This window comes from Alternaria dauci, chromosome 10 (assembly GCF_042100115.1).
Source record: "Alternaria dauci strain A2016 chromosome 10, whole genome shotgun sequence".
In the NCBI taxonomy this organism is placed as follows: domain Eukaryota; kingdom Fungi; phylum Ascomycota; class Dothideomycetes; order Pleosporales; family Pleosporaceae; genus Alternaria; species Alternaria dauci.
The window spans coordinates 1-24,567 of record NC_091281.1 but is presented as its reverse complement, the minus strand read 5'-3'; the positions used below and the strand labels follow the sequence as shown (position 1 = coordinate 24,567).

General features: G+C 49.3%; 2 protein-coding genes across 2 annotated transcripts; one reads left to right on the top strand and one right to left on the bottom strand.

The window, feature by feature from the left end:
• Window positions 1-2,149: 2,149 nt before the first annotated feature.
• ACET3X_009501 (uncharacterized protein) lies at window positions 2,150-5,497 on the top strand (the record flags this gene model as incomplete). The annotated part of the gene is made up of 4 exons (XM_069455842.1): window positions 2,150-2,375; window positions 2,425-4,852; window positions 4,899-5,427; window positions 5,477-5,497. The coding sequence occupies 4 exons, from the start codon at window positions 2,150-2,152 to the stop codon at window positions 5,495-5,497; spliced, it is 3,204 nt and encodes a 1,067-aa protein (XP_069302334.1).
• A 1,296-nt stretch (window positions 5,498-6,793) lies between these two features.
• On the bottom strand, window positions 6,794-8,263 carry ACET3X_009500 (uncharacterized protein; the record flags this gene model as incomplete). Its single annotated transcript, XM_069455731.1, has 1 exon — window positions 6,794-8,263. The coding sequence occupies one exon, from the start codon at window positions 8,261-8,263 to the stop codon at window positions 6,794-6,796; it is 1,470 nt and encodes a 489-aa protein (XP_069302333.1).
• Between the last annotated feature and the right edge of the window lie 16,304 nt (window positions 8,264-24,567).

Genomic DNA, 24,567 nt, shown 5'->3' with positions numbered 1-24,567 from the left:
AACACGTAGAGCAGATGCTTCATCATCTGAAGGTGGAATTGCCAGCTCAGAGCACAGTTACTTCTGCCACGTTTGCGGATAAGGAAGGATTGGAATGGCCGTCGTTCAAGAGCTGGAAAAGCGTGACTGGAGGGACAGCGGAACTTATTACGGGTCACCATCGTGTAGAGGCATTCAAAGAGTATCTTCGCCTTCGGCAGTTAGGAGAAGAGGAGAGGTGGTGGGTGTGCCGCATCTACGATAAAGGCGGGTGCCCCTTAACGCGCGTACTGTGAACAACAGCCCCTAACCTTTTTAGACACGCTACCACCAGACACTCGTGTTAAACTTCGGGCGAATCGGGCCGATATTACGCTCCCTGACAATCATGGCCAGATATGGTCCGAGTTAACCAGCCTGTTCTGCACAAACGCCAATCTCTTTCAAGGCTCAAGCAAGTCAGTTGAGAAAGAGATGAGAGAGCATCTTCAGCTTAGTAGCCGCGTCAAGTTCCCAATACGGCGGCTAGTTACCCTGTGGAGAAATCAAAACTGGCAGCCCCTGCTTACGCGTTGGTGTTCTACCGCAATTGGGCAGGCAACGTTTAATCTCTCCACTTTTGAGTGGATGGCTAGTTGTCGGATAGATGACGTATGTGTAACCCGCCGCCGAAATACTCTGACCTGTCTTGCTAATCTACTGTCTAGCATTGGTTCGCTGCGTTTGAGAACGTACTTCGCATCTCTACATCTATTCGAAAGCAGTATGGGGTTGACGCCAGTTTAGCAGACTGGAACACGCTAGCTAGCCTGCCCCAGGCACGAAGTCCCCATGACGTACAAGACCTGTTCTACCCTGGCGAGGAGTTAGACAAGGATCCTGGCCCTTCCCATACGCGCCGGCAGGGCTTCTTCCCAACTCTAAGCAATGAGGCCTACCATGCGCTATACTCCACTGTACTTTCAAAGCCCACACACACGTACACAAACATCCTCGCTCTCTTAAAAACCCCGAAGAAAGAGGGGAAGCTTATGAGGAGTATTATGACCCACGTCAGCCAATGGGTAAACAGCGGATCCGCCAAGGTGTCTGACAGCGACAACAACAAACCCGCACTGCGGAAGTATCTAGTGCCCGTGCTGCAGAGCAGGCATGCCGGCCAGGCTGATCAAAAATCTCTTGACCTCCAACAAGAAGTACTGCAACACGTACAGCAAAATGCGGAAGCATTCACAAGCTCTATACTAGACCGCTATATTGACGAGTACCCAAGTGCAGAGATCAAGAACTACGGCGCACGCTTCCAGCATAAGGTGTGGAGAGAACTGCTGTCAATTGTGACCAGTTTCACAGGGCCAACCTTGCACAACAAGCACTTGGCGTGCCTAATTCAAAGCGATACCTACATAGCGCGAACGCCTACAATCGCACAAATCGCGTGTGATGCTATCTGTCAGGTCCCTGAAGTCGTCAACGAACCTGCGCTCCAGTCTACTAGGGCAGCAAACGACTTGCTAGAGACAATTCAGGTCGCAATCACTGAATGGATGTCTAGACACACTCTAGAAGACTCTGATAATACAAGTCAAGAGGTTCCGCTGCCCGCAAGGCACTCTAACGCCGAGTCTAGCAGAGAGAGAGAGCTCAATCTGACAGTCTCTGAAGCGGCACGTAGCGTTTCAGCACGGTCGAGTTCGGACCAGCTTACCCCAGAGCTAATTTCTCACCCCTCAACTGAGCCGCGCATACCCAAGGCATCCCAGCAGACCAAAGTTCAAAACAGGGGGATTGAGGACTTGAGTCTAAGCGACCTTGCTGCAGCCCGAGAGAAACACCGTCAGAAACGCACCCTTAGCGACCAGGTAGCTGTAAAGGGCAGTGCTTCTCTAAGCGAAAAGACCCGAAAGAAACACCGTAAGAAACACACCCTTGGCGACCAGGTAGCTGTAGAGGGCAGTGCTTCTCCAAGCGAAAAGACTCGACAGAAACAACGAGGGGCTTGGAGGAAGTAATCCGTATCTGACCCTAGCCCTAACCCAATAGACACTGTTCCTCTCCTCTTTCCTCTGCACTGGATATTGTGATTCTCGATCATCATCTATCGATCTACCCTACAAGATCCTCAGCCCTTAGCCAACGTACTATTTTATATAATACTGTTCTTATCATCATGTCTTTAGATCTTGCACAACAAAACGATAGCGATTACGATAACAGCAGTGCTGGAGAGGAGGACGGCCTGTACCAAGATGTGCAACCTGATGAGCACGATAGAGAACCTGACGAGCATGATGGAGAAGAATACCACGAGAGCAGCCTTGGGGACGAAGACGCAATAGCGAATAATCAACTTACCTGGGCTATTGACCACAGCGGAGGTGACCACCGACTACCTGGTGAGTTTAAGAGCATCCTACTTGTACGCATATAGTAACTACGTAGTAGTGAAGGGATTTATCAAGATGATAGACAGCCCCGAATTTAACGGCAGTAAGGCTATTGGAATGCTGCAGAAGCGATACACGATAGACTACGGATCGAGGCGCGTTGGGTCCCGACCAGCCAAGCCTGAGGACAAATTTATCCCTGAGTTCCACCTCGACCTTATCATTATCATCGGCCGGCCGCTCCAACCCATTGTGAAGTTCTCTACGTTCTTCGACCACGTAACAATCAGCTTTAAACACTGGCGAGCTCCATACAGCGCTAAACACAGCCACGGACTGTCGTTTGATATGGAGCATCGTACCTTCCGTCTTGCAAAGGGTGGAACGCGCGAATCTTGGTTTATTGTTATGCACCCTGTCGATAGCACAGTAGACCCTCTTCTGTCAGGCAGCGAACGTCGCAAACGCCGCGAGAAGGCGTCTGAGCACAGCGCTCTCAAACCCTCCCATGCCCTGTTCCTTACGTCGTACATTAAGAAAGTCTTCCTTACAGGCGTATTACTTGGAGAGGGTGTTGAGGCTTCTTGGAAATTGGATGGACCCCAGTCGCAATCGATCTCAATCGTCAAGTGGGAAACGTTCCAGGAGCAGTTCATGGAAGGGTGGCCAGAGTACGTGCGCAAGAACACGCAGGATCCGTTCTGGACTGAGAACCTGCCAGCGTTCCATGCGTATGACTACGGGCAGAACCTTCCAATTGAGTTGTCTACTGAGCAACTCAATAGTCTGCCTAAGGAAACCCGGTTGCGCCCTGATGACGAGACGTCTGACTCTGATGACGAGACGTCTGACTCTGATGACGAGACGTCTGACTCTGATAGCGAGACGTCTGATTCTGGGAATGATTTGTCAAACTCTGGGAATGATTTACCAAACTCTCAGAATGATTTATCTAACTCTGAAGACGCGGCGGCTAGGTCCGAAGGCGGCGCAGAGGGGGCTACGCCCCCACAGAGCGGTACACAAACAGGCGATCCAATTCCCCCGCCGCACGACCATCAACAGCCGTTTGATAACTACACACAGGATCTTCTACGCGCACTAGAGGACAAGTATAGACTGGAGAGCATTGAGACGGTCTCCTACGCGCTAGCGGTCGACATCCACTCAATAGCATCTTCCAACCTCCCTAACGCCTCTAATGACGTCGGTGTCATTCTCGCACCTGCGCGCTGCCTCCTTGCCAATCGCAACAACGTTGTTCGCCAATACCAACACCCGCGCGACTTTACCTTCTACCCTCTTGCCTTCCATCCATCGTACGGCAACTTCTCCTCCGCGCAGCCCCCAGCATTCCTACGCGACAACGTGCTCGCTGTAATGGAGGACAACATGAGCTATCAGAACAACGGTGCGAGCGTGTTGACTAGTGGTTATTTTCAGGCGTACTCCAACATTAAGCGAACTATACGCCATAGCCCCGGCAACTTACTTGCTACCAAGGGCATTGCCACGGCTGCCCTGACGCTGCCAGATCAGGATGGCAACCTAAACCCTCGGGTAGCGGCGAAGCGGCAGCGTTTACTGCGGAAATTGCGAGGCGAACAGACTCCTGATAACCCTACGTCTTCCCAACCGTTCGCTCGCGAGCAACAGCGGATTAAAGCCGCTATAAAGGAAGAACTGTACGCGTTTAGGATGGAGCAAGTTCTGTCTGTGCAGGTGTCGCAGTTAGCTGACGGTCAACGGAATTTTGCGACAGTGCTTCAACCTATCCTCCAGCTAATCCGGTACTTCTCGCTGGAACAACCTACCTACATTGATGTCCTCTTCGCGTTCAAAGAACGCATCTTTCCAAAGGTTCTCTCCTCCTTTGCTAGTCTGTTCGCGCACGCATCAGACGAGTTTTATCGTCGCTTCAAGGCTGCTGGCTCTAAAGGGCTGCCTTTTGCCCTAGCGGAAGGTGTGGCCGCATTCGATCGCCTTGGCAGCTACTGCTTTACTGGGTTCCCCCGGTCTTTAGTGGGCTCAGTGCTCGGGCCTCTCTGCACCATAGAAAGCATTGAGCAGGGTGGGTGGCCGTTTATCGACCCCAACATGCTCAATCTGCAAGGCAGTGGCCATGCTAACCTAGTGCGTTGGCCGCGCATGGACAATGGACGACCTATTATGATGCACGTTGCTTCCATTCGCCACCACTATGGGCCCCAGGTTGCCGCTTATTGTCACAGCGAGGTATGGTTCCGTGAGCTTGGTGGGCTCACAGGTAAAGGGCCTCGTGGCGCAGAAGAGTTCCTAGTAGAGGTGCTCGAAGAGATGTGGAAGCCGCAGACAATCGCTTTCGTAACACACCAATTCTATCGCGCTCTGAACAAGGGCGGACGGGGCAATGCTCAAAGCGTAAGCCTAACAACACTGCAGGCACGACAGGAGGCGCAAGAGCAGGTGACGCGTTGGGCTGAAAGCGAGCACCCCTTCTCTGCAGGGTTCGTGCAATTAGCGTTTCAAATATCAGCCGCTAACACAGTACAGGGAGTACGAGTCGATCTTTCCTGTCTTTTATCCAGAAGCGACTTCGGGTTTGAGAAGCCAGACGCGACGCGACTTTGCGCAAGAGCTCTACTGGGAGTGTGTTAACAGCCATGGCCAATCTAGTAGCTACCTCTTTTCAAAGAACGCGAGCTGGTTCACTGTGTTACGCGCTGCCGTGCAACACGCCAGGGCCAAGGCGATGAAGGAGGAATACTGGATCAGCGCCATAATGTCAGCTCTAGCGGCGTGCCGCATTGACTGTGTGCCTGGTTCATACCATGGCCGATTGAGCTACCGGAGAATGACGCGGCTAGTCGGTAACGTTCCGGCCCCATCCGCTATAGCGGCGAGACCGGGCAGCCTCAAGCGGGCAGCGATTGAGGCAGTACACCAAGCAAAGCGGCGCTCGCAAACAAAGAGTACTATCGACTTTGGTTGCCAAATCCCTTTTAACGCCATCCCGCCGCTAGTTGAAAAAGGTTTTCAGCAGTTGGACGGCCAGTTCTCAAAGTCCGGCATGAATCAGAAGGTTCGTGAACACTACCACAGAGCACGTCAGTGCCTCATCGAGTGCTTAGGTCAGCCAAAATGCGATCTAATGCTCATGTTGGTGTTAACCCTTGCATCCTCTTCAGCTACCCCTACTGTAGCGGTGAATGCGACTGAGTTTTCCAAAGGACCAACCAAGAACTCTGAAATGTTTGCGGCCGCCTTGGTAACAAGAATGCTCTGGTCTCTTCGACCAGATTACTTCCCGTCGGAGGAAGACGATGGTTGGGTGCTTTCGGTACGGGAGATGACGAAGAAGATTGGTAAGACTTCCCTAAGAGAGGCCCTTTTCCCAAGTAAGAAGCATTGCTAACATAGTACTATCTGGGGTAGAGCACAAAGGTTGCAACAACCGCTTCCTTCGACAACTGCAATGGATTCGGGTTACTAGTGGGCGTCGAGACTCCCCAAGGAACAGCGACATAGCGATCAACTATGATTCCGTTCTTGAGAAGAGACGTACAGAGTTAATGCGACTACGGAGCGATGCTAAAGGTTTTATTCAATGCGTGTTTGGTAGTTCTGATTATGCATGGGTTGACCGATGTCATACTATTATACAGGAGTCCCCAGTGTAGAGTAAGCTATTATAGCTTCCACTATAATTTTACATCTTCTCTCCTATAAAACACGTATATACTATATACATCTTCTATCCTATACAGCTTTTGAAGAGATTAATACACGTTACGTAGTGTTATGATTTTTTAAAATATTTCGTATTAACTGTAAATTCAGAAAAACACCAACCCCAATATTAACCGTACTATCGTTGTCGCATGTAATCCGTTTCTTAATCTTAACTGTGTCTCTTCTCTACTATTTACATAATTAACGTAATAGTAAAAAGACGCAGGCACTAGAGAATAGAGCCTGCGAAGTCTACATTGCATTAGTGGCTGAAGTAGCACAGTGTAGAGGCATCCTGTTACTATTCTCCGCAGGCAAAGGTAATAGCACCTTGCGCGGCAACCTTTAAGGAAAAGAGAGGAAGCCGCTATGTGTTTCGCTCTTCTTTGTAGTTATTTGTAGATTTGTAGCCTGCGGTGTTGTTGACTTATCTGTATCGCAATACGACAGCAGCTTCCTAGCAGGCTGTAATCGTCGAGAGCCACGGTACAGCCGGTGACTTAGACGACAGACCTAGCCTAACACTAAATTGGCAAGCTTCCGCAACACGGACGCATACACCCCACCTGCTAATAAGCACCGCTATGACTAGCAACTCTCGTCTACCTCACTACTTCCGTAGAGTGTCGCTAGAAGCTCAGCATTGTGCTCTTCGAGCCCATCACTCTTTTTCCGCAGCGCATAGTTCAGGGTCGTCAGGTAACCCGGTTTATTGTTCAACCTATAGGGCTTACAGGACAGAATAATTCAAGTACCGACATCTGTCGCAATGGCGCCGGCGATGCCGGGATACTTTCCGATGCGTCAGAATCAGTGTCATCTTCGGCTTCGCTGTCTGGAATCTCTGTTAACCCCACCGCCGTAGCTAGCGCATTCGCTTCAATGCTAAGCCTCTCCTTTCCAGCAATCGGCGCACCAGTAATTCCATCCGGCCCTAGCCAGGCTTCGAGGGCCCTGCTTGCCGTGCAAATTTCCGGCCGTTCGCGCTTCACTAGCTCAAGAAAAACATCGCGCTGGTTCTTCCGCAGCACACGCTCGAGCCAATGGTTTGAGACCTCTTCGTGGGGTATGAGCAGCAGCGATCCCCAGCCTAGAGCTTGAACTATGTCGAACCATCGTGTCGCTCGCTTTAGGCGGTAACGAAAGGCTGCGTGGTCAGATTTAGATGGTGATTGGCAAACCAGATGGACCAAATATGTGATAGCCTCTGTTCGTGCCTGGCCCTTCCCGTACCTGTTGCGAGTTCTGTCGTTACTGGCTAGACGATCAGCGACCTGGATTTCGTCGACCTTGCGAGCGTACGCCTTCCCTAGCAAAGCGAAAGCCCAGCGAGTGCCAATGTTTACAGCTGCAAGCATCGTCTCGTACCGTGTGCACATGTCCCAGGCAAAGCAGAATGCATTGTCGGCATCAGTATGAAGTGTTGCGCTACTATCCACTGACTGCGACATTTGCGTCTGGGTAAGAACATAACGATCTACTGGTTTTACCAAGAACGGCGTGCCCTGTTTCCGCCAATTATGCAGGAACTGCGCAGCGCTGTACTGCGAGGTTGCATTTCCAAAAGCACGCGCTTTTGCTAGCATGCTGCAGGCAGTATAGTAGGGTGTTGGCGAGGCTGTATAGAAATCAGCATCTTCCGCGACTTTTTGCTTGAAGATCCAAGAGATCGTCGGCTCATCGTCTGGCGCAATGCTGCCGTACGCCATACGTTCCTGCGCAGGCATCTTCTCAGGCGGTTCCTTTAAGCCTATCGCCTCGAGCTTTATTACACGCGATCTTTCTAGCTTTCTTGTACGCCGTAGCTCTGCAAGACGATTCTTGTTTGTAACTGTTGCGGACCTCTTTACGGATAGAGGCGTCGTCGCACTCTGGTTTTCGCTGTCCTCGTCGCTTGTTCCGCGCTCGTGTCCCCCCTCCGCTCTAGCTGTGTCTTTGCCAGCGTGTACTGTCATAGTGTTGACTTCGCTAGCCCTAGCCGTCGATTCGTCCGCGCTGTCCTCCTGTATTGCTAGGCGGTTTAAGCTGTTGGCACGGATCTCGCTGCGAATAGGCGATGAGGAGGCTGGACGTTTACGGTACGGCACAAGGTCGCCTGTAGCCCTCTGTGCTGATGGCGGTATGCTATCGTCCTTGTCTGAGTCTATAGCCATGCGGTCCTCCGCGATGCCTTCCGTTGGCGTCATTAGCCGCGCTGTAGTTAAGTTTCTAGGCTCTAGAGACTTACTACTAGCAAAGTCCATAGCAGCGCTTGTGAGACGCCCCCAATTTTCTGCGTCAAGTGTGCTGGCACCCAGCGTCTCTTTCAGCAGCCATATCGCATCTAGTGTCGAGTGGGCTATGAAAACCGGCTTGCACGCTTCGTCGTCGCCTACTTCTGGAACGATCCATCCCGCGTATCGTACATCGCCTGGTACACGGCATGGTTCTGCGAGACGACGCGCAAGAAATCTGCTGTAGGACGGGTTAGGTGGGCTGTATGCTAAGTTGTTAGCGACTGTAGCGTCCCACTGTGCAGGAAAGCCTCTTCCGCTGTGTTTATCCTGACAATGGTCACTATCGAGCTGTAACTGATCCATTTTAGAACCAAGGCTGACGCTCTAAGCCAGCGATTAGTGTGTGGGTAGAAAAGTAGTAAGAATAACAGCAGAGAAAAGAAGACGTGGCATGGAAAGCAGGGGGCCAGGGCGTGCCGGCAAGGTGCGGCATATAGTCGCACCGACTAACAAGGTAGAGTACGGTCCCTAATCCCAGAAGAGGTCGCGTCCTTGAGTGTAGAATACATGTTATTTCTCTTTTTAGAGTGCTATTCTTATATAATATTGAATACTAAAGTTTAGTTGTTGAAGACACGAAAGATCTCAAAGAGGTAGTCCTAGATAGGGAGGGTCGCTCTGCCTCGTACATCTAAGAGCGCAGTTCCAAATAATATAACACTAGTATTTGCCTTTAGAGGTGCAGCGTGAAGAAGGTTGGAGCGCCAGCCCTAAGGTAGTTAAAGCGTCCGAATGTTCCAGCTGCAAGGTTGCGATATGGCTTGGGACGCAAGTTGCCGCAACGGTTGGTTGCCAGCGAGGGCAAGTTACGCAGAGACCACGGTATGGCTTCATACACCTACTAACACCTTTTGGGCAACTCTCTGGACTGTCCAAGGTACTGCATGACAGAGTTGTCAACAATCAAGCCAATCAAGCTGGGTGCCCCAGCTTAGCTTGATTAGTGGGTACCTCTACCTCAGCTTAGCTTGATTGGCTTGATGGTTAAAATTAATAAGCTTGGCTTGTTTAGCTTGATTAGCTTAACAAAATTAATCCCCCTTTCAAGAAGCTTAAAAGGGGATAGTGTAGGGGTATCCTTATATAATCTTATCACCACGTGATCTTATCACCACGTGACCTTACTTACTTACTTTAACCTTCTTTATAGAGTATTAATTCTATCAAGCCAATCAAGCCAAACAATCAAGCTAGCTTATAGTAGCTTGGCTTAATTGATTTATACCTCTACTCTAGCTTGGCTTGATTGATACGCCAGCTTGATGCCCCAGCTTGATAGCGATCAAGCTGGCTTGATTGTTGACAAGTCTGCTGCATGAACAGACGGTTGTTGAACCAATGAACAAACTGATTCCTAATGGTTGTCGCTGTAGAGAAAACGTCGAGGTAGGCAGTATACTCAGTCCTGGACGGCACGCTGGGACTCTGCCTTGGCCACTGGTTCCTCAGATCTTCCACGAACGAGTCGATCGCCCTAGTTTGATTCTCCTGAAATGCGGCGTGCAATCCTGTCGTGATGCTGCTGTTCAGTCTCCGATTCTCGCTTTGGTAGATTCGCTTCATTGGAATCTGCAAACGCCTTGGTGTTGCACAGCACCGTGTTCCGAATCGCATTCTTGTTGAAGTCCTGTCCCTGGTCTAGCTCGTATTTCAGTGCAGTAGGTGGCTGTACCGCCGAGAGCTTATATACCCTATAGGCTGCAGCTAGAGCCTGTATCGCATCCATGTCTGACTTTTCGGCGTAAGCCGTCGTACAAAACTATGTCATTAGATCACGATATGGCTTGGGAAGCAAGTTGCCGCAACGGTTGGTTGCTAGCGAGGGCACGTTGCGAAGCGGTTGCGATATGGCTTGGGACGCAAGTTGCCGCAACGGTTGGTTGCTAGCGAGGGCACGTTGCGAAGCGGTTGCGATATGGCTTGGGACGCAAGTTGCCGCAACGGTTGGTTGCTAGCGAGGGCACGTTGCGAAGCGGTTGCGATATGGCTTGGGACGCAAGTTGCCGCAACGGTTGGTTGCTAGCGAGGGCACGTTGCGAAGCGGTTGCGATATGGCTTGGGACGCAAGTTGCCGCAACGGTTGGTTGCTAGCGAGGGCACGTTGCGAAGCGGTTGCGATATGGCTTGGGACGCAAGTTGCCGCAACGGTTGGTTGCTAGCGAGGGCACATTGCGAAGCGGTTGCGAAGCATGGAGTAGTATTTAGTGTGGTAGGTTGCATTCGGCCTGACTCGGAAGACCACGCGCCCGCAAGTCAGGCTGACAGCAGCGCTTCCACTCACAACGTTACCTAGGTACAGCAGTAACTTGCTATTGCTAACAGAGGCAACTTTCTAGGCTTCCTACAGTGGCAGCAGTAGGCAATACGTACAGCGTTACTCTATGTTAGTCTGGTGCGCCTATATCGGTATTGAGTCATGGGATCGATTTTGTACTACAGACTACTTGAGAAAGTTACAGTATGTCTCCGCGATTTCCGGGCAGTCATTCCTTCAAAGTATCTCAGTCTTGCGCCTTTATCGTGCTCTGAAAATAGCCTTTAGCTTGGAGGTTCTTGACTATCCTCATGTCAATGGTGTCTCGGCATCCTTGAGGGGCAGTAGTTGTCAGCCATTCAACGAAGACTTCGGCGAACCTCGTATTAATGCGATGTTGGCGTTTCGCAGCCTGTTCAGCAATATGCGCGTTACTCTGAGGCTCAAGACCATGCAAGATGTTGCCCTCTGTAAGCGATATTGACTGACACATCGCGCCCGTTGCACCCACGAGAATATAGACGCCATCGTCGACCTTGCCGCCCCCCTCATCCCAGACCTTCTTCCACTTGGGTACTTCCTTGTCCCGTGTCACGGCGTTGTAGGCATGAACAACGTGTTTCTCTCCAAACGTTTGGCAGATGTAAGCGTAGATCAGAGCACGTGACAATGTCGAGCTCGCGAGTACGACGTACTTGGCTCTGTACTCTAGGGTTTCTCCTTGGTGTGCGCGAGGACGGGGATGGGGAATGGTCGTCTTCTTGTTGCGTAGCTCTTCCAACGTCTTGTGAATGTATGCGACCTTGGCTGAGCCCTTGCAAGCCTCCAATGCAATGTCCCAGATGAATGAGTGTCGAATTGTGTCGCTGTTCACAAGAGCTGTGCGGAGGTTTTCGTTGTTATTACTGAGACTGCGGTGAGGGTCGAGGATCCGATCTCCGATAAGCTGGTCGGCATCCCAATTGTTGATTGCGGCCATAAGGTTAGGAAAGATGCTGACATGTCGCGCAATGCGGTAGGCCTCGGAGTCTGCGACTGCGCCTGGGGGCATGGTGGGCTTGGACTTCTTGCTGCTCTCTCCCCCTTGGTCTTCCCAGGCCTCCACTTCCTTCTCGTAATGCTGTTTGACCGCGGCTAGCACGCGAGACTCTTCTTGTTCCACGTTAGCGAAGTAACACGCATCGTGCTGCAGATACGTGAAGTTGACAGTAAGCTTTGCTGTGACAACGTTGAGGGGTTTGCGCCAGGGATCCAGACTGTCGGTGTCGCGCATTATGAAACACCACCGAACCATGTCCCGAAAATTGTTCAGCATGTCCTTGATCTCGCCGGACTGGAGTTGCTTGTCGAGCGCGGACTGTACTTTGTTCTTTTCCTTCTCGGTTTTACAACGCTGCATCCCGTCGTGATACTTCTTGTAGCTATTGAGGAGCTTTCTCCACACTGCAGTACAATCTACCCCTTTCAAATTGGCTAAAGCTTTGGCGCCTGGATCGGTGGACTGCTTTTGTACTAACCGCTGGATCACGTGGTCGGCGAATCCTAACACCAGGTCGACCCCGTTCGTGAGAGCTGTGCCCGTCTGACCTACTATACCAGTACGATGATCATTGGGCCTGTAGTCCAAAATGGGGTCGATGATGTGGGTGTAGGTTTGAGTTTTTGTACCCGGGGCGGTATGCAGCTCGTCGACCATGATTATTGCAGCGCAACCAACGAATGTGACCAACCACACCTCGACCCTCACACCTTTGTCGTCTGTCCATATTTGCATGCGACGAGCCTGCCAAGGGCCGAGACCATCAAGCGCAGGCAATCGTGAAGTGTCCATATGCGTCTTGGCGCACAGGCTCAGCTGTGCTCTCAACGCCGCCCTCTTCTTAGTATGCCTCTTGTCGGTCTTTTCTAACTGTTGTTTTAGCCTCTTGTACTGAGGGGGCGCAGAGGTATCGACAAGCGTGCCAAAGATCTTCGTCTTCCAAGACTCGCGAGTTGAGACTATCAAGAACCTAACGCTCGTCTTTTGAGGTCTGAAGTCCGATGTCTCAGGGACGCTGTTTGCCCATTCCTTAGTCGGGTTGTTCAACTTCCACACCTTGTTGTACTCCCCATAGGCCAATCGTGATTTCAACCAGTTAGGGCGACGGTTGACTTCATCCCACTCTTTTGGTGTCATGCTAGAGTAGATGCTGTTCTTCGCACCGCCATAACGCTGTACAATCTCTTCGCCCGTACCGTGCAAGACTATCAGCTTCGGTGGCTTGTACTCTGATCCTTGAGCCAAGTGGGCGCTGCCACCCATGATCATACGCCATGCTTGTACCAATGTTTCAAGGCCTGCTGCACTCGCAACAAAGTAGGTGCATCCAAACAGATTCGGCGTCTCTATCTCGTCTCCGTTCGATTTGAGAGCAGTGTAGGGGAAGTCTGGCGTCGCGCTGATGCCGAGGCGCTGGTACGATCTAGCAAAATTGAGATACCATATGAGGACATCGGTGATCGTCTTGCCCATGCCCATGTCGTCGGCGATGACAAGTGCTCCTCGGTCGCCGGCGAGGACATCCAAGCCATCCTTGGCGCCGACCAACTGATGGGGTAGCGGGTGGAAATCTGGGTTTAAGCCGACCCCAGTTCCGAGGTTGATCTGGTCGCCTTTGAGGTCGTCGAGCGCAAGGCCGAAGGTTTGCGCGGCTAAGTCCCACAAGTCTATGTTCGACTTTTGCGCGTGCGCAAAAGCAGACATACCATCCATCTTCACCTTCATAGTGCTCGAGAAATGCGCGTTTGCCTGGGTCTTAGCTTGTTCGTTCAATGGGGGTTGTTCCGGTTCGCCTTCGTCTAACATGCATTCTTCTAGCACCTCTTCATCGTCTACGAGAATGTCCATGTTGTTACTAGACTCGCTGTCACTAGAATCGCTGCTACCACTATCGTCGCTGATATGTATTGGGTCGTCTAGTCCGCTACCGTGGTAGCTATTAGAAGGGAAGGTCTCGACAAACTTGAGAAAGGACTTAGGTGCGCTGGACGGTGGTTTGGCAGGTCTGGCGAGCGGTAGCAGATTCACGGGTGTGAACGACGAGGGTTGAAGTGTGCGGGGGAAGGCGATGCTGTTATTCCTGGACATGTATGACGAGAACGGACCTACAGGATGCTGCTTGTGTGCGCTGTTGCTAGGTGTGGATTCTTCCCTCGACCAGGATAATGGATGTATGTTGGCCGCCAAATCTAGTATCTCCTTGAGTGTCTTGGGTGTAAGCTCCTTACTTTCCGGTGGGACGGCTTCGGAGGAGGCAACTTGCATGTGGGTGGCATCTTGTTGCTGGTCACCTTGCACCTCTGCTGGCGGGGCGGGCTCGGAGGAGGCAACTTGCATGTGGGTGGCATCTTGTTGCTGACCATCTTGCACCTCTGCTGGCGGGGCGGGCTCGGAGGAGGCAACTTGCATGTGGGTGGCATCTTGTTGCTGGTCACCTTGCACCTCTGCTGGCGGGGCGGGCTCGGAGGAGGCAACTTGCATGTGGGTGGCATCTTGTTGCTGACCATCTTGCACCTCTGCTGGCGGGGCGGGCTCGGAGGAGGCAACTTGCATGTGGGTGGCATCTTGTTGCTGGTCACCTTGCACCTCTGCTGGCGGGGCGGGCTCGGAGGAGGCAACTTGCATGTGGGTGGCATCTTGTTGCTGACCATCTTGCACCTCTGCTGGCGGGGCGGGCTCGGAGGAGGCAACTTGCATGTGGGTGGCATCTTGTTGCTGGTCACCTTGCACCTCTGCTGGCGGGGCGGGCTCGGAGGAGGCAACTTGCATGTGGGTGGCATCTTGTTGCTGACCATCTTGCACCTCTGCTGGCGGGACGACTTTGGAGGAGGCAACTTGCGTGTCGGTTACGTTCAATCTAACCGTCGTGACAAACACTACGGCTGTGCCAGCTGGGATTTCTCGCATAGCAAAGTTGAATCCACCTTGGCTTCCAATTCCGATATGCTGATTTGCTCTTGGAGCGATAAACAAGCGGCCCTTGAAGTCGAATCCATCGAGTCCTAGGCCTTGCGCAGTTTCGTAGCATTGCTCAGCTTCGTCGCGTAGTTTTTCCCAGTTGGGGATGCCCTCCCAACATATGTCACTGAATTCGACCATGCTGACTACTTCGCTGATCTCTCCATCCTTTACGGCGCATATATGTACCTGTGTGTCGAGATTTGAAGCGGTTGGCATGGGAGGATTAGCAGGCTTGTCGTTGTTCGGAGTAGGCGTGAATCCTGTAGGAACGGTTCTGGATCGAGAGCGCTTAGGTGGGTGGTCTTTGGAGTTGTGCGTTGATTCTGGCGATAACTCGCGCTTTTGGAGTGTAGAGGTTGCCGTCAAGGGGTTGGGGGTTGGGGCTTTAGCATGGTCGCCTTCCGCTTTACGCTTCCTCAGGCGATTGAGAGAATGTGTGATCAACTTGCTAATCGCCATTGTCCTCCACGCCTTGGGTTCGTTGCGGAAGTCGGGTACGGACTTCCAGACCAGGGCGTGTAGGTTCTTGTTCAGGTCTTCATTGGCAGTGTCGCTGAGCTTTGCTGCACCTCGATTGCGTGCATCGGGGTAGTTGTCCACAAGAATCTTGTCAATCGTCCTGGCTATCTCCTTTTGTCTGGTGGCGTCGTCGATGCCGAAGCCGCGGAAGATCTCTGTTTGGTTCCCCGAGTAGCTAAGGGAGCTGGGGTCGCCTGCCGGTGGATGGGCGGGTGACTGCGTGTTATCGTCCATCCTAGTCACCCGTGGTAGAAGGTGTATGCAGGTTGACGATGCTGCGGTACGTGGTGGGTGGGTGGTGTTGCGGCGAGCGTCGCAACGTTCGTGTTGTGGCAACATGCGCGAGGAAACAGCCGGAGAGCGGTGAAAAGTGAAAGGGGAAGCTCCCAGTAATTTTAGCCTCGTCGCCCGTACTGAGCCTAGTAGAACGATGACCAGGAGTAGGGCATAGTATAGCCACCCGGTTCTGGCGTGAGCGCTCACTGTTGAGCATTGCGGGTACAGCGCACAAGACTCTGACGCGGGCTCACGTTGCGTACGCGCGAAACAGAGAAAGTTGATAAAAGATATGGGGATCACCCGAGTGTATAGAAAGCGAGCAGAGGGAGAAGAGAGACAAGGAGCAGGGAAAGTAGGGAGAGACATGGGGATCACCCAAACGCAGTTCTGGCCGTCATCGTGAACTGAATCGAGCATAGAAGTTGATAGAACCAAACAAAAGAAAGCGAAAAGAGATATGGGGATCACCCAGCCGTAGGACTAACTGTAGTCGCGAAGGAGAGAGCCAAGACGTAGCCGGCTACACGCTGCGCATTGCTGTGGCCTTGACGCTCGCTAGATCTCCCATTCACCTTGGCATGTCCTCGCTTATTTGTATGGCCGGTCCGATAGTTATCTTCCTATTGCCCAAAGGTCGACTGGCTGTCCACTTCTGTCTCTTGGTACCAACTTGTAGAACTCGGGTGATCCCCATATCCTCTTCGCGTCCCTATCGTTCTCCATCCAATCCTTCTTTTCACGTGTCTTTATCTTGCTCCTCGCTTCCTCACGCACAACCCAAGGTGAGCAACGCAAAATTTGCTTGGCGTTAGCGTCTCTCGCGCTCGCGCTACCTAGTCCTGCACAAATAACACTTTCCTCCACACCAACTACTTGACACCTTCCCCGAATTGCTTCTCTTGAAAGCAAACCACTCTCAACGTCGATATCTCTACCTACCCATTGACCCTTGTCGGTAAGTTGTTGTGGCCTCCTGTTCCGCTGATCGATTGCTAACGATGTGCTGTCCGTATAGAAACAAAGTCTCACCTACCGTTGAAACTCTGTTTTTGCATATCGTCCAGCATGGCCGACCAGTCTGTCATGCACTACATGGTCAATGACCGGCCGACGTCGGCGCCGCATGATACAGAAGTCTACGACCAGGGCATTGCTGTCTTGGAGGCACCCGGCAAAGACTCTGTCCAGCTCGGAGGCCTTCCCGACGCCCCTGACCGAGAGAAGCACGCCTGCTTCACCTGCAAAGAACCAGGCCACAGGGCCAAAGATTGCCCCAAGAAGCTCGAACAGCAAGCGTGTTCCAACTGCGGCGAGGTTGGCCATGTCTACCGCGACTGTCCCACGAACGAGTGCTTCAACTGCGGTGGTCACGGGCACCTCTCCAAGCAATGCCCTAGTGAGCCAGCAGCAGACCAGGGCCCTAGGTGCAACGGCTGTAACCGTCTCGGCCACGTTGCCTCGGATTGCTTCTATCCCCAGCCGATCAAAACCCGCAAGTTTCGTGCTCCTAAGGAGGACGCCTCCAAGGAGGACGTCTCCAAGGATGGCAAAGACGAGCTTCCTCCTGCCCAAACCATGGCCCCACCACTGGATAAACCTAGCTTCACAACAAAGTTATTCACTCGGAAGATCCCTCACTATGTCTCCTCCGTTAGTGTAGAGATGGATATTTCCTATCCGAGCGACGACGCTAGTATCACCCTCCGTGGCCACGCTCATCGGGCAGCCTCCATTACCCTGACAGCCCACAACATCGTCAACTGCACTGTACTTCCCATGAAGATCACCGATGAGTTCTTCACCTCAAGGGTTTCCCAAGAAGATGTTAAGCGAGCTGCTAGTAAGCTTGCACTCAGCGAACTAGGGATGCTCCTACACTTCCGCTTCGACCTCCAAACCGAACAACCTGACGGACAACCTCTGAACTCCCGCCCCCTCTACGGATTGGGGTTCTTCTCCCACCAGAACTTTGGGATCTTCGATGAAGTCATCCATCGTGCTCGCGATATCCTCGAGAATGGCGGCGAGGGCACCGTGCTGCACTTCTTCACGGTCGCCACAGAGTCAGCACAAGAGCGCATGGATACCGTGTACAAAGAGATGCAAGCTCAATACAAGAACGACCCGATTCTGCTCTACTGGAAGGACTGTCGTGTCAACCCTCAGACTGGCATGGAGATCTCTGTCGACAAGCAGCCGAAAGGATTCAAGGTCCCTCCCCAGTGGGCATTCCAGAACAACACACAGTACGTCACCGTGCACTACCAGAACCTTGTCCACGAACTGCGCAAGGCCGCCAAGCAGAAGGGTTTCGAGATCACCGACACCAAGATTATGAAGGTTCGCGGCGGCGGTGACCGGTTATACTACGCCGAGCTCAGGGTACCAGAGGGCGCCAGCTACCGCGAGGGCGCCTTCGTGGACATCCAGTTCAGTCCCTACCAGGAGCAAGCGGACACCTGGCGATTTGAGATCAAACCGTCCGCAGGCATCACGCCCGCTAGCTACATAGGCGGCTTTCTCTACCGCCCTCGCTTGGGTGCATCCTTCGCCGAGCAGCCCCTGTTCAAGGAGGGCGTTCACTACAGCTGTGCATTTAACTATCGTACTTTGCCTGAAGCTGAAGAGGCATTGCGTAAGCTTCGCGGCATCTACGTCTTTGCTCGCTTGAACCCTGCCACCGTGGGAATCAAGCGCCAGATCAACGCCCTTAACCATTACTTCCGAGGCGGCGATGCCTTTAGCGATGTCACTCAAATCCTCCACAACTCCTACCTTCGCTTCCCAGACGACAAGATCGTGGACTACTTCGCCGGCATGTTCGCGTATTTGGGAGACAACGGTGCTAAGGACAGCATCATGGAGCGTCTGAACCGCTCACTCCAACCCGACGTTTTGCAGAAGCTTCGCGCCCTTGCCGGTGGTGTAGCGCTCATCCAAGGTCCTGGTGGCGTTGGCAAGACACGCATCATCGAGGCTCTGGCTGTTGCGCACTACGAGGCTCAACAAACTGGCGTTATCCATGGCCTTGGTCGCCTTGCTGCTTTCTGGGTCACGTCGCCGTTGAACAAGCAGCTCGACGACGCTATGCTCAGGATCTACACGGCCTGCCTAGAGCGACGGAAGGAGCTCAAGGCCGCTGGCATCCAGGCACGTTTCCCTATCGTAATCCGACGCCATATGAAAGAGACGGAGACAGCGGTTGTTCGCAAGGAGTCCGAAGCTGCTCGCAACGTCCTGCTAAAGAACGAGAAGCCGCCCTACTTTGAATACATCGAAGAAGAGCACTTCACCAAGGACCAGCTGAAAGAGCAGGCAGCGGCTTACCAGGAGAAGTCCAGTGAAGACAGGCGGACCATGGCGTTCCTTGACGCACTGACAGTGGACTCGCAATTCCGCATCCTTCTTGAGACGTCCGAGACAAAGTCGTCTTTCACCGACAAGCGACTTCAGTTGGAAATGCTGTCGGAGGGTGCGTGGGTTCTGCGCCTCGCCGGAGTGCCGGAGCGTAATGCCGATACGAACGAGTTAGTGGTACACGAAATCGCCCAACCAAAAAAGTACCGCGATTTCCGTTTTCAGCTCGACCTCTATGCTTCAGGCCAAGAATTCGACGCCGATGACATGCGCCGACTGACTGCTCTCACCAACGAGATCATTAGGGACCTCGCTCAACTGGCCGTAGCCATTGGCATGACCTCCGACGTAATCTCGCAGCCGCGTACTCATACGCTCGAGCAGCCGTATGCCGTTCATCACGACGAGGCTGGCAAGTTAAGCGAGTCAAGCACGCTCGCTCCTCTCGTGTACACGCACGCCTATAATAACGAGGGCCCGCTGATGGTCGAGCGCAAGGCCATAACACCCCACCTGTTCTTCGGCGATATCCATCAGCCAAAGCCTTCTGCTGCCGGTGGTTCGGAGGAACGTCACGTCTTCAGTGATTAGCAGGACCTACCTTTCTTCCATCGTGCGATGCTAGGCGGCTGTACCACTATTTACCTGCACACACAGTACCGCTTCAATTCCGACATCAACGCTCTCACCAACCACATCCTTCCTCGTGGCCGTATGGAAGTGGCCCCCGGGGTAGATGACCGGGAAGAAAACATTCGCGCCATGGAGATCGCGATGGAGCAGTTCAACATTTCCTCCGGCCATCGCGTCATCTTCGTCAGCGTCAAAGGTAGCCACGACATCGTCGGTGCCACCAAGTCTCGCTACAACAAGGACTTCATTCCCTATACCCTCCGGGCCGTCTGCAAGATGATCGCTGGCGGGTTTTCTAGTAAGCAGGTCGCTATCATCACCCCGTATGTAGCGCAAGTTGCCGCTATCCGCTTCGTATTGGCTAGATTCATGGAGCACTTAGCCAATCAGGTTGACGAGGAGGAGCTGTTCAAACTTAGCGTCCAGCTGCGAGACGTCGAAGTCTTCACAGTCGACAAAATGCAGGGCGCCGAGAAGGAAGGTATTGTATTCGACACCACCAACGCTGGCGACCTCGGTTTCGTCAAGCATACCACACGAATGCTCCTAGCCGTTGGACGCGCGCGTTCCCTCCTCGTTATCGTTGGTAATCCTGTGAGCGTCCTCGCCGAATACACTGGTGCGACCGACAAGGACAAGCGGTACGTCAAGCTCGCCTACTACAAGGTTTGGAAATGGTGCCTAGACCGAAAATCCGCCATCCAATTGCACGTTGATCCAGAATTAGCTCAAGGTTGGTGCGAGTTCAACCCCCCGTTCAATGTCGCCGAGCATATAGAGGCCTTCGCTGCGGGCTCTCAGGCCACTGAAGAGCCCATAAAGATGTTTCCCGATGCCAACTACGGACCTCTCCCCACATTTTCCACAGCCTCCCCCGTCGACGGTGATAGAATTGATTTCTATTCCGGTGGAGATGACTGGAATCGGGATGACGCCAAGGACAAGCCAAATGATGATGGGGTTCCTTTCTATTCCGGTGGAGATGACTGGAATCGGGATGACGCCAAGGACAAGCCAAATGATGATGGGGTTCCTTTCTATTCCGGTGGAGATGACTGGAATCGGGATGACGCCAAGGACAAGCCAAATGATGATGGGGTTCCTTTCTATTCCGGTGGAGATGACTGGAATCGGGATGACGCCAAGGACAAGCCAAATGATGATGGGATTCCTTTCTATTCCGGTGGAGATGACTGGAATCGGGATGACGCCAAGGACAAGCCAGAGGGTGAGGATCACGCCGACGATGGTGGAGACGAAGCCAAGGACAAGCCAGAGGGTGAGGATCACGCCGACGATGGTGGAGACGAAGCCAAGGACAAGCCAGAGGGTGAGGATCATGCCGACGATGGTGGAGACGAAGCCAAGGACAAGCCAGAGGGTGAGGATCACGCCGACGATGGTGGAGACGAAGCCAAGGACAAGCCAGAGGGTGAGGATCACGCTGACGATGATGAGGATCACGCCGGCAATGATGAGGGTCACGGTGGAGATCAGTGCAGCAACGTAGCACACGACTGGAACCAGTACGATTGAAAAGGTTCTAGAGACGCTGGAGGTGATTTGGAGATCAAGGAAGACAAGCCTCCCAGTAGGATAGTGTGGGACTAGGCTAATATCGATCTCTTCTTGTTCTTTGAAAGCCAGTACGTAGTAATGAAGAGAAGTAGTAGAGTAAGAGTTTATGCGCTTACTCTATTCCTCTTAAAGTGATAATACACTGTATCAAAATAATAAACGTGCTGGTAAAAGACGCAAGCACAACACTGTTGAAAGACACTGTAATAAATCGCGGTAAAGGTGTGTTTCCTAAACACCTTGAGTTCACCGTATGCAGCTGTATATGTTTGACAATAGATGGGTTGGAAGTAAAGCCCTGAACTTCAAGCGGTTCTGGAGAGTTGCGGCTACGTTGGGGAGAAGAGGAGTTAAGGCAGAAGAGGATTTTGGAGGAGAAGTAATAATATACTGTATGTAGAACTTATACGGGTGTATAAAGCTGTAATATGTAGTATAGTAAGGTACAATAGGTGGTACAATAGTTGGTAATATGTACTATAGTATGTTGTATTATACATTACGATATATCACGGTTGATGTTGCAGCAAGTTGAGGTTCATGTTGCAGCAAGTTGCGGTTGATGTTGCAGTAAGTTGCGGTTAATGTTGCAGCAAGTTGAGGTTCATGTTGCAGCAAGTTGCGGTTAATGTTGCAGCAAGTTGCGGTTGATGTTGCCGCAAGTTGAGGTTCATATTACAGCAAGTTGCGGTTAATGTTACAGCAAGTTGCAGTTAATGTTGCAGCAAGTTGAGGTTCATGTTGCAGCAAGTTGCGGTTGATGTTGCAGCAAGTTGAGGTTCATGTTGCAGCAAGTTGAGGTTCATGTTGCAGCAAGTTGCGGTTGATGTTGCCGCAAGTTGAGGTTCATGTTGCAGCAAGTTGCGGTTGATGTTGCAGCAAGTTGCGGTTGATGTTGCCGCAAGTTGAGGTTCATGTTGCAGCAAGTTGAGGTTTATGTTGCAGCAAGTTGAGGTTCATGTTGCAGCAAGTTGAGGTTTATGTTGCAGCAAGTTGCGGTTGATGTTGCAGCAAGTTGAGGTTTATGTTGCAGCAAGTTGAGGTTCATGTTACAGTAAGTTGCGGTTAATATTGCAGTAAGTTGCGGTTGATGTTGCCGTAAGTTAAGGTTGATGTTACAGTAAGTTAAGGTTCATGTTACAGCAAGTTACGGTTTATATTATAGTAAGTTAAGGTTTATATTATAGTAAGTTAAGGTTTATATTATAGTAAGTTAAGGTTTATATTATAGTAACTTTTAATAAATATTAAAGTTAGTATTACCTAATCTTTTAAAAATTTATATATCTATTAGTATAAATAGTTAGTAATCCTTTTACTATATCTTTAAAAAATATACTTTCTACTAAATATATTTATAATAATTAATTTTTTTCTTTCTTATTTATTATTTAATAATATTACTATAGAAGTAATAAAACTAGACTACTTTTACTTTATAATAATAAAGTAATAAATAAAGAAAAAGTATAAAATAAAGCTAGTTAAATTAAATTTTATTTAAATAAGTAGAATAATAAATACTAAAGTAAGAATAAAGTTATTAAGTATTTAATTAAGTAATAAGTAAAGATAGTTTAAAGCTATATTAACTAAATACTAGTTACTACTAAGTAAGACTTTCTTATATTATCTTTATAAAAGAAATTTATACTACTATATATAAAACTTAAATAAAGATTAAGAATTTATAAAGTTTTACTATAATTAAGAAACCTTTTAAAAAAAGTTATTTATTTTACTTAACTAAGGGTAAGTATATAGTATATAGTAATATATTAAATAAGATTTTTTTACTTTTTTATTTATCTATATTCTTATATAAAGGTTTACTTAGATTTAATAACTTTTAACTACTTTATAAAAAGAAGAAAAGAGTATAACTTATATTTAAGATAAAGATATTTATAAAGTAAAAGAATAAAATATTTAATACTTTAAAATAAAAAATATTTTATAAAAATTTAGTATTTTTTCTTTAAGAAAAAAAAGTATAATAAAGTATTAGTAACTACTAAGTATAGTTATTTAAAAAATAAGAAGTAGTTTTTTATAATTTATTATTTTATAATAACTAGTTACTTCTAATTAACTTACTATATAATAAGCTAAAGCCTAATTAGTTTATTCCTTAATAGGATCTTAGTTATATATATAAAGTATACTACTTATAGAATCTAAGTAGTAAGTAGTTTACTTAGATTCTATACTAGTAAACTAAATAAATAATACTCTAAGCTACTACTTCCTAAATAACTTTTAAACTATAGCTTTCCTTAACTTCTTTTCTTATTTAATAAAATAATAGTATACTTATATAATAGCTCCTTAAGTATAGCCTTTTATATACTACTTCTAACTATATAGCTATTTTTAATTAAGTAAACTAGTAGAAAGAAATAATTTTAAAAGTAGTATTTATTAAAAGTTAATAAAAGATTTAAGGTAAAAATAAATTTTTTTTTATTTTATTTAAAAAAAGAGTTTTTAAGTATTTTAAGTAATAGTTAGTATAGTTTTTTAAATCCTTTATTACTAATAGTAAGATTTATTTCTAAAGTATATAGTTTTATTATTTATATTACTATATAGCTAATAATATTATAAGAATAAAATAAATATAAACTTTACTACTATTTTACTTTAACTTTAATATAAATTAATCTTAAAAGCCTTAAGTAACTAAGAAGCCCTAAGTAACTAAGAAGCCCTAAATAACTAAGAAGCCTTAAGTAACTAAGAAGCCCTAAGTAACTAAGAAGCCCTAAGTAACTAAGAAGCCCTAAGTAACTAAGAAGCCCTAAGTAACTAAGAAGCCCTAAATAACTAAGAAGCCTTAAGTAACTAAGAAGCCCTAAGTAACTAAGAAGCCCTAAATAACTAAGAAGCCCTAAGTAACTAAGAAGCCCTAAATAACTAAGAAGCCTTAAGTAACTAAGAAGCCCTAAGTAACTAAGAAGCCCTAAATAACTAAGAAGCCCTAAATAACTAAGAAGCCCTAAGTAACTAAGAAGCCCTAAGTAACTAAGAAGCCCTAAGTAACTAAGAAGCCCTAAATAACTAAGAAGCCCTAAATAACTAAGAAGCCCTAAATAACTAAGAAGCCCTAAGTAACTAAGAAGCCCTAAGTAACTAAGAAGCCCTAAGTAACTAAGAAGCCCTAAATAACTAAGAAGCCCTAAATAACTAAGAAGCCCTAAATAACTAAGAAGCCCTAAATAACTAAGAAGCCCTAAATAACTAAGAAGCCCTAAATAACTAAGAAGCCTTAAGTAACTAAGAAGCCCTAAGTAACTAAGAAGCCCTAAGTAACTAAGAAGCCCTAAATAACTAAGAAGCCTTAAGTAACTAAGAAGCCCTAAGTAACTAAGAAGCCCTAAATAACTAAGAAGCCCTAAATAACTAAGAAGCCCTAAGTAACTAAGAAGCCCTAAATAACTAAGAAGCTGTAACCGTTAGGGTTAGGGTTAGGGTTAGGGTTAGGGTTAGGGTTAGGGTTAGGGTTAGGGTTAGGGTTAGGGTTAGGGTTAGGGTTAGGGTTAGGGTTAGGGTTAGGGTTAGGGTTAGGGTTAGGGTTAGGGTTAGGGTTAGGGT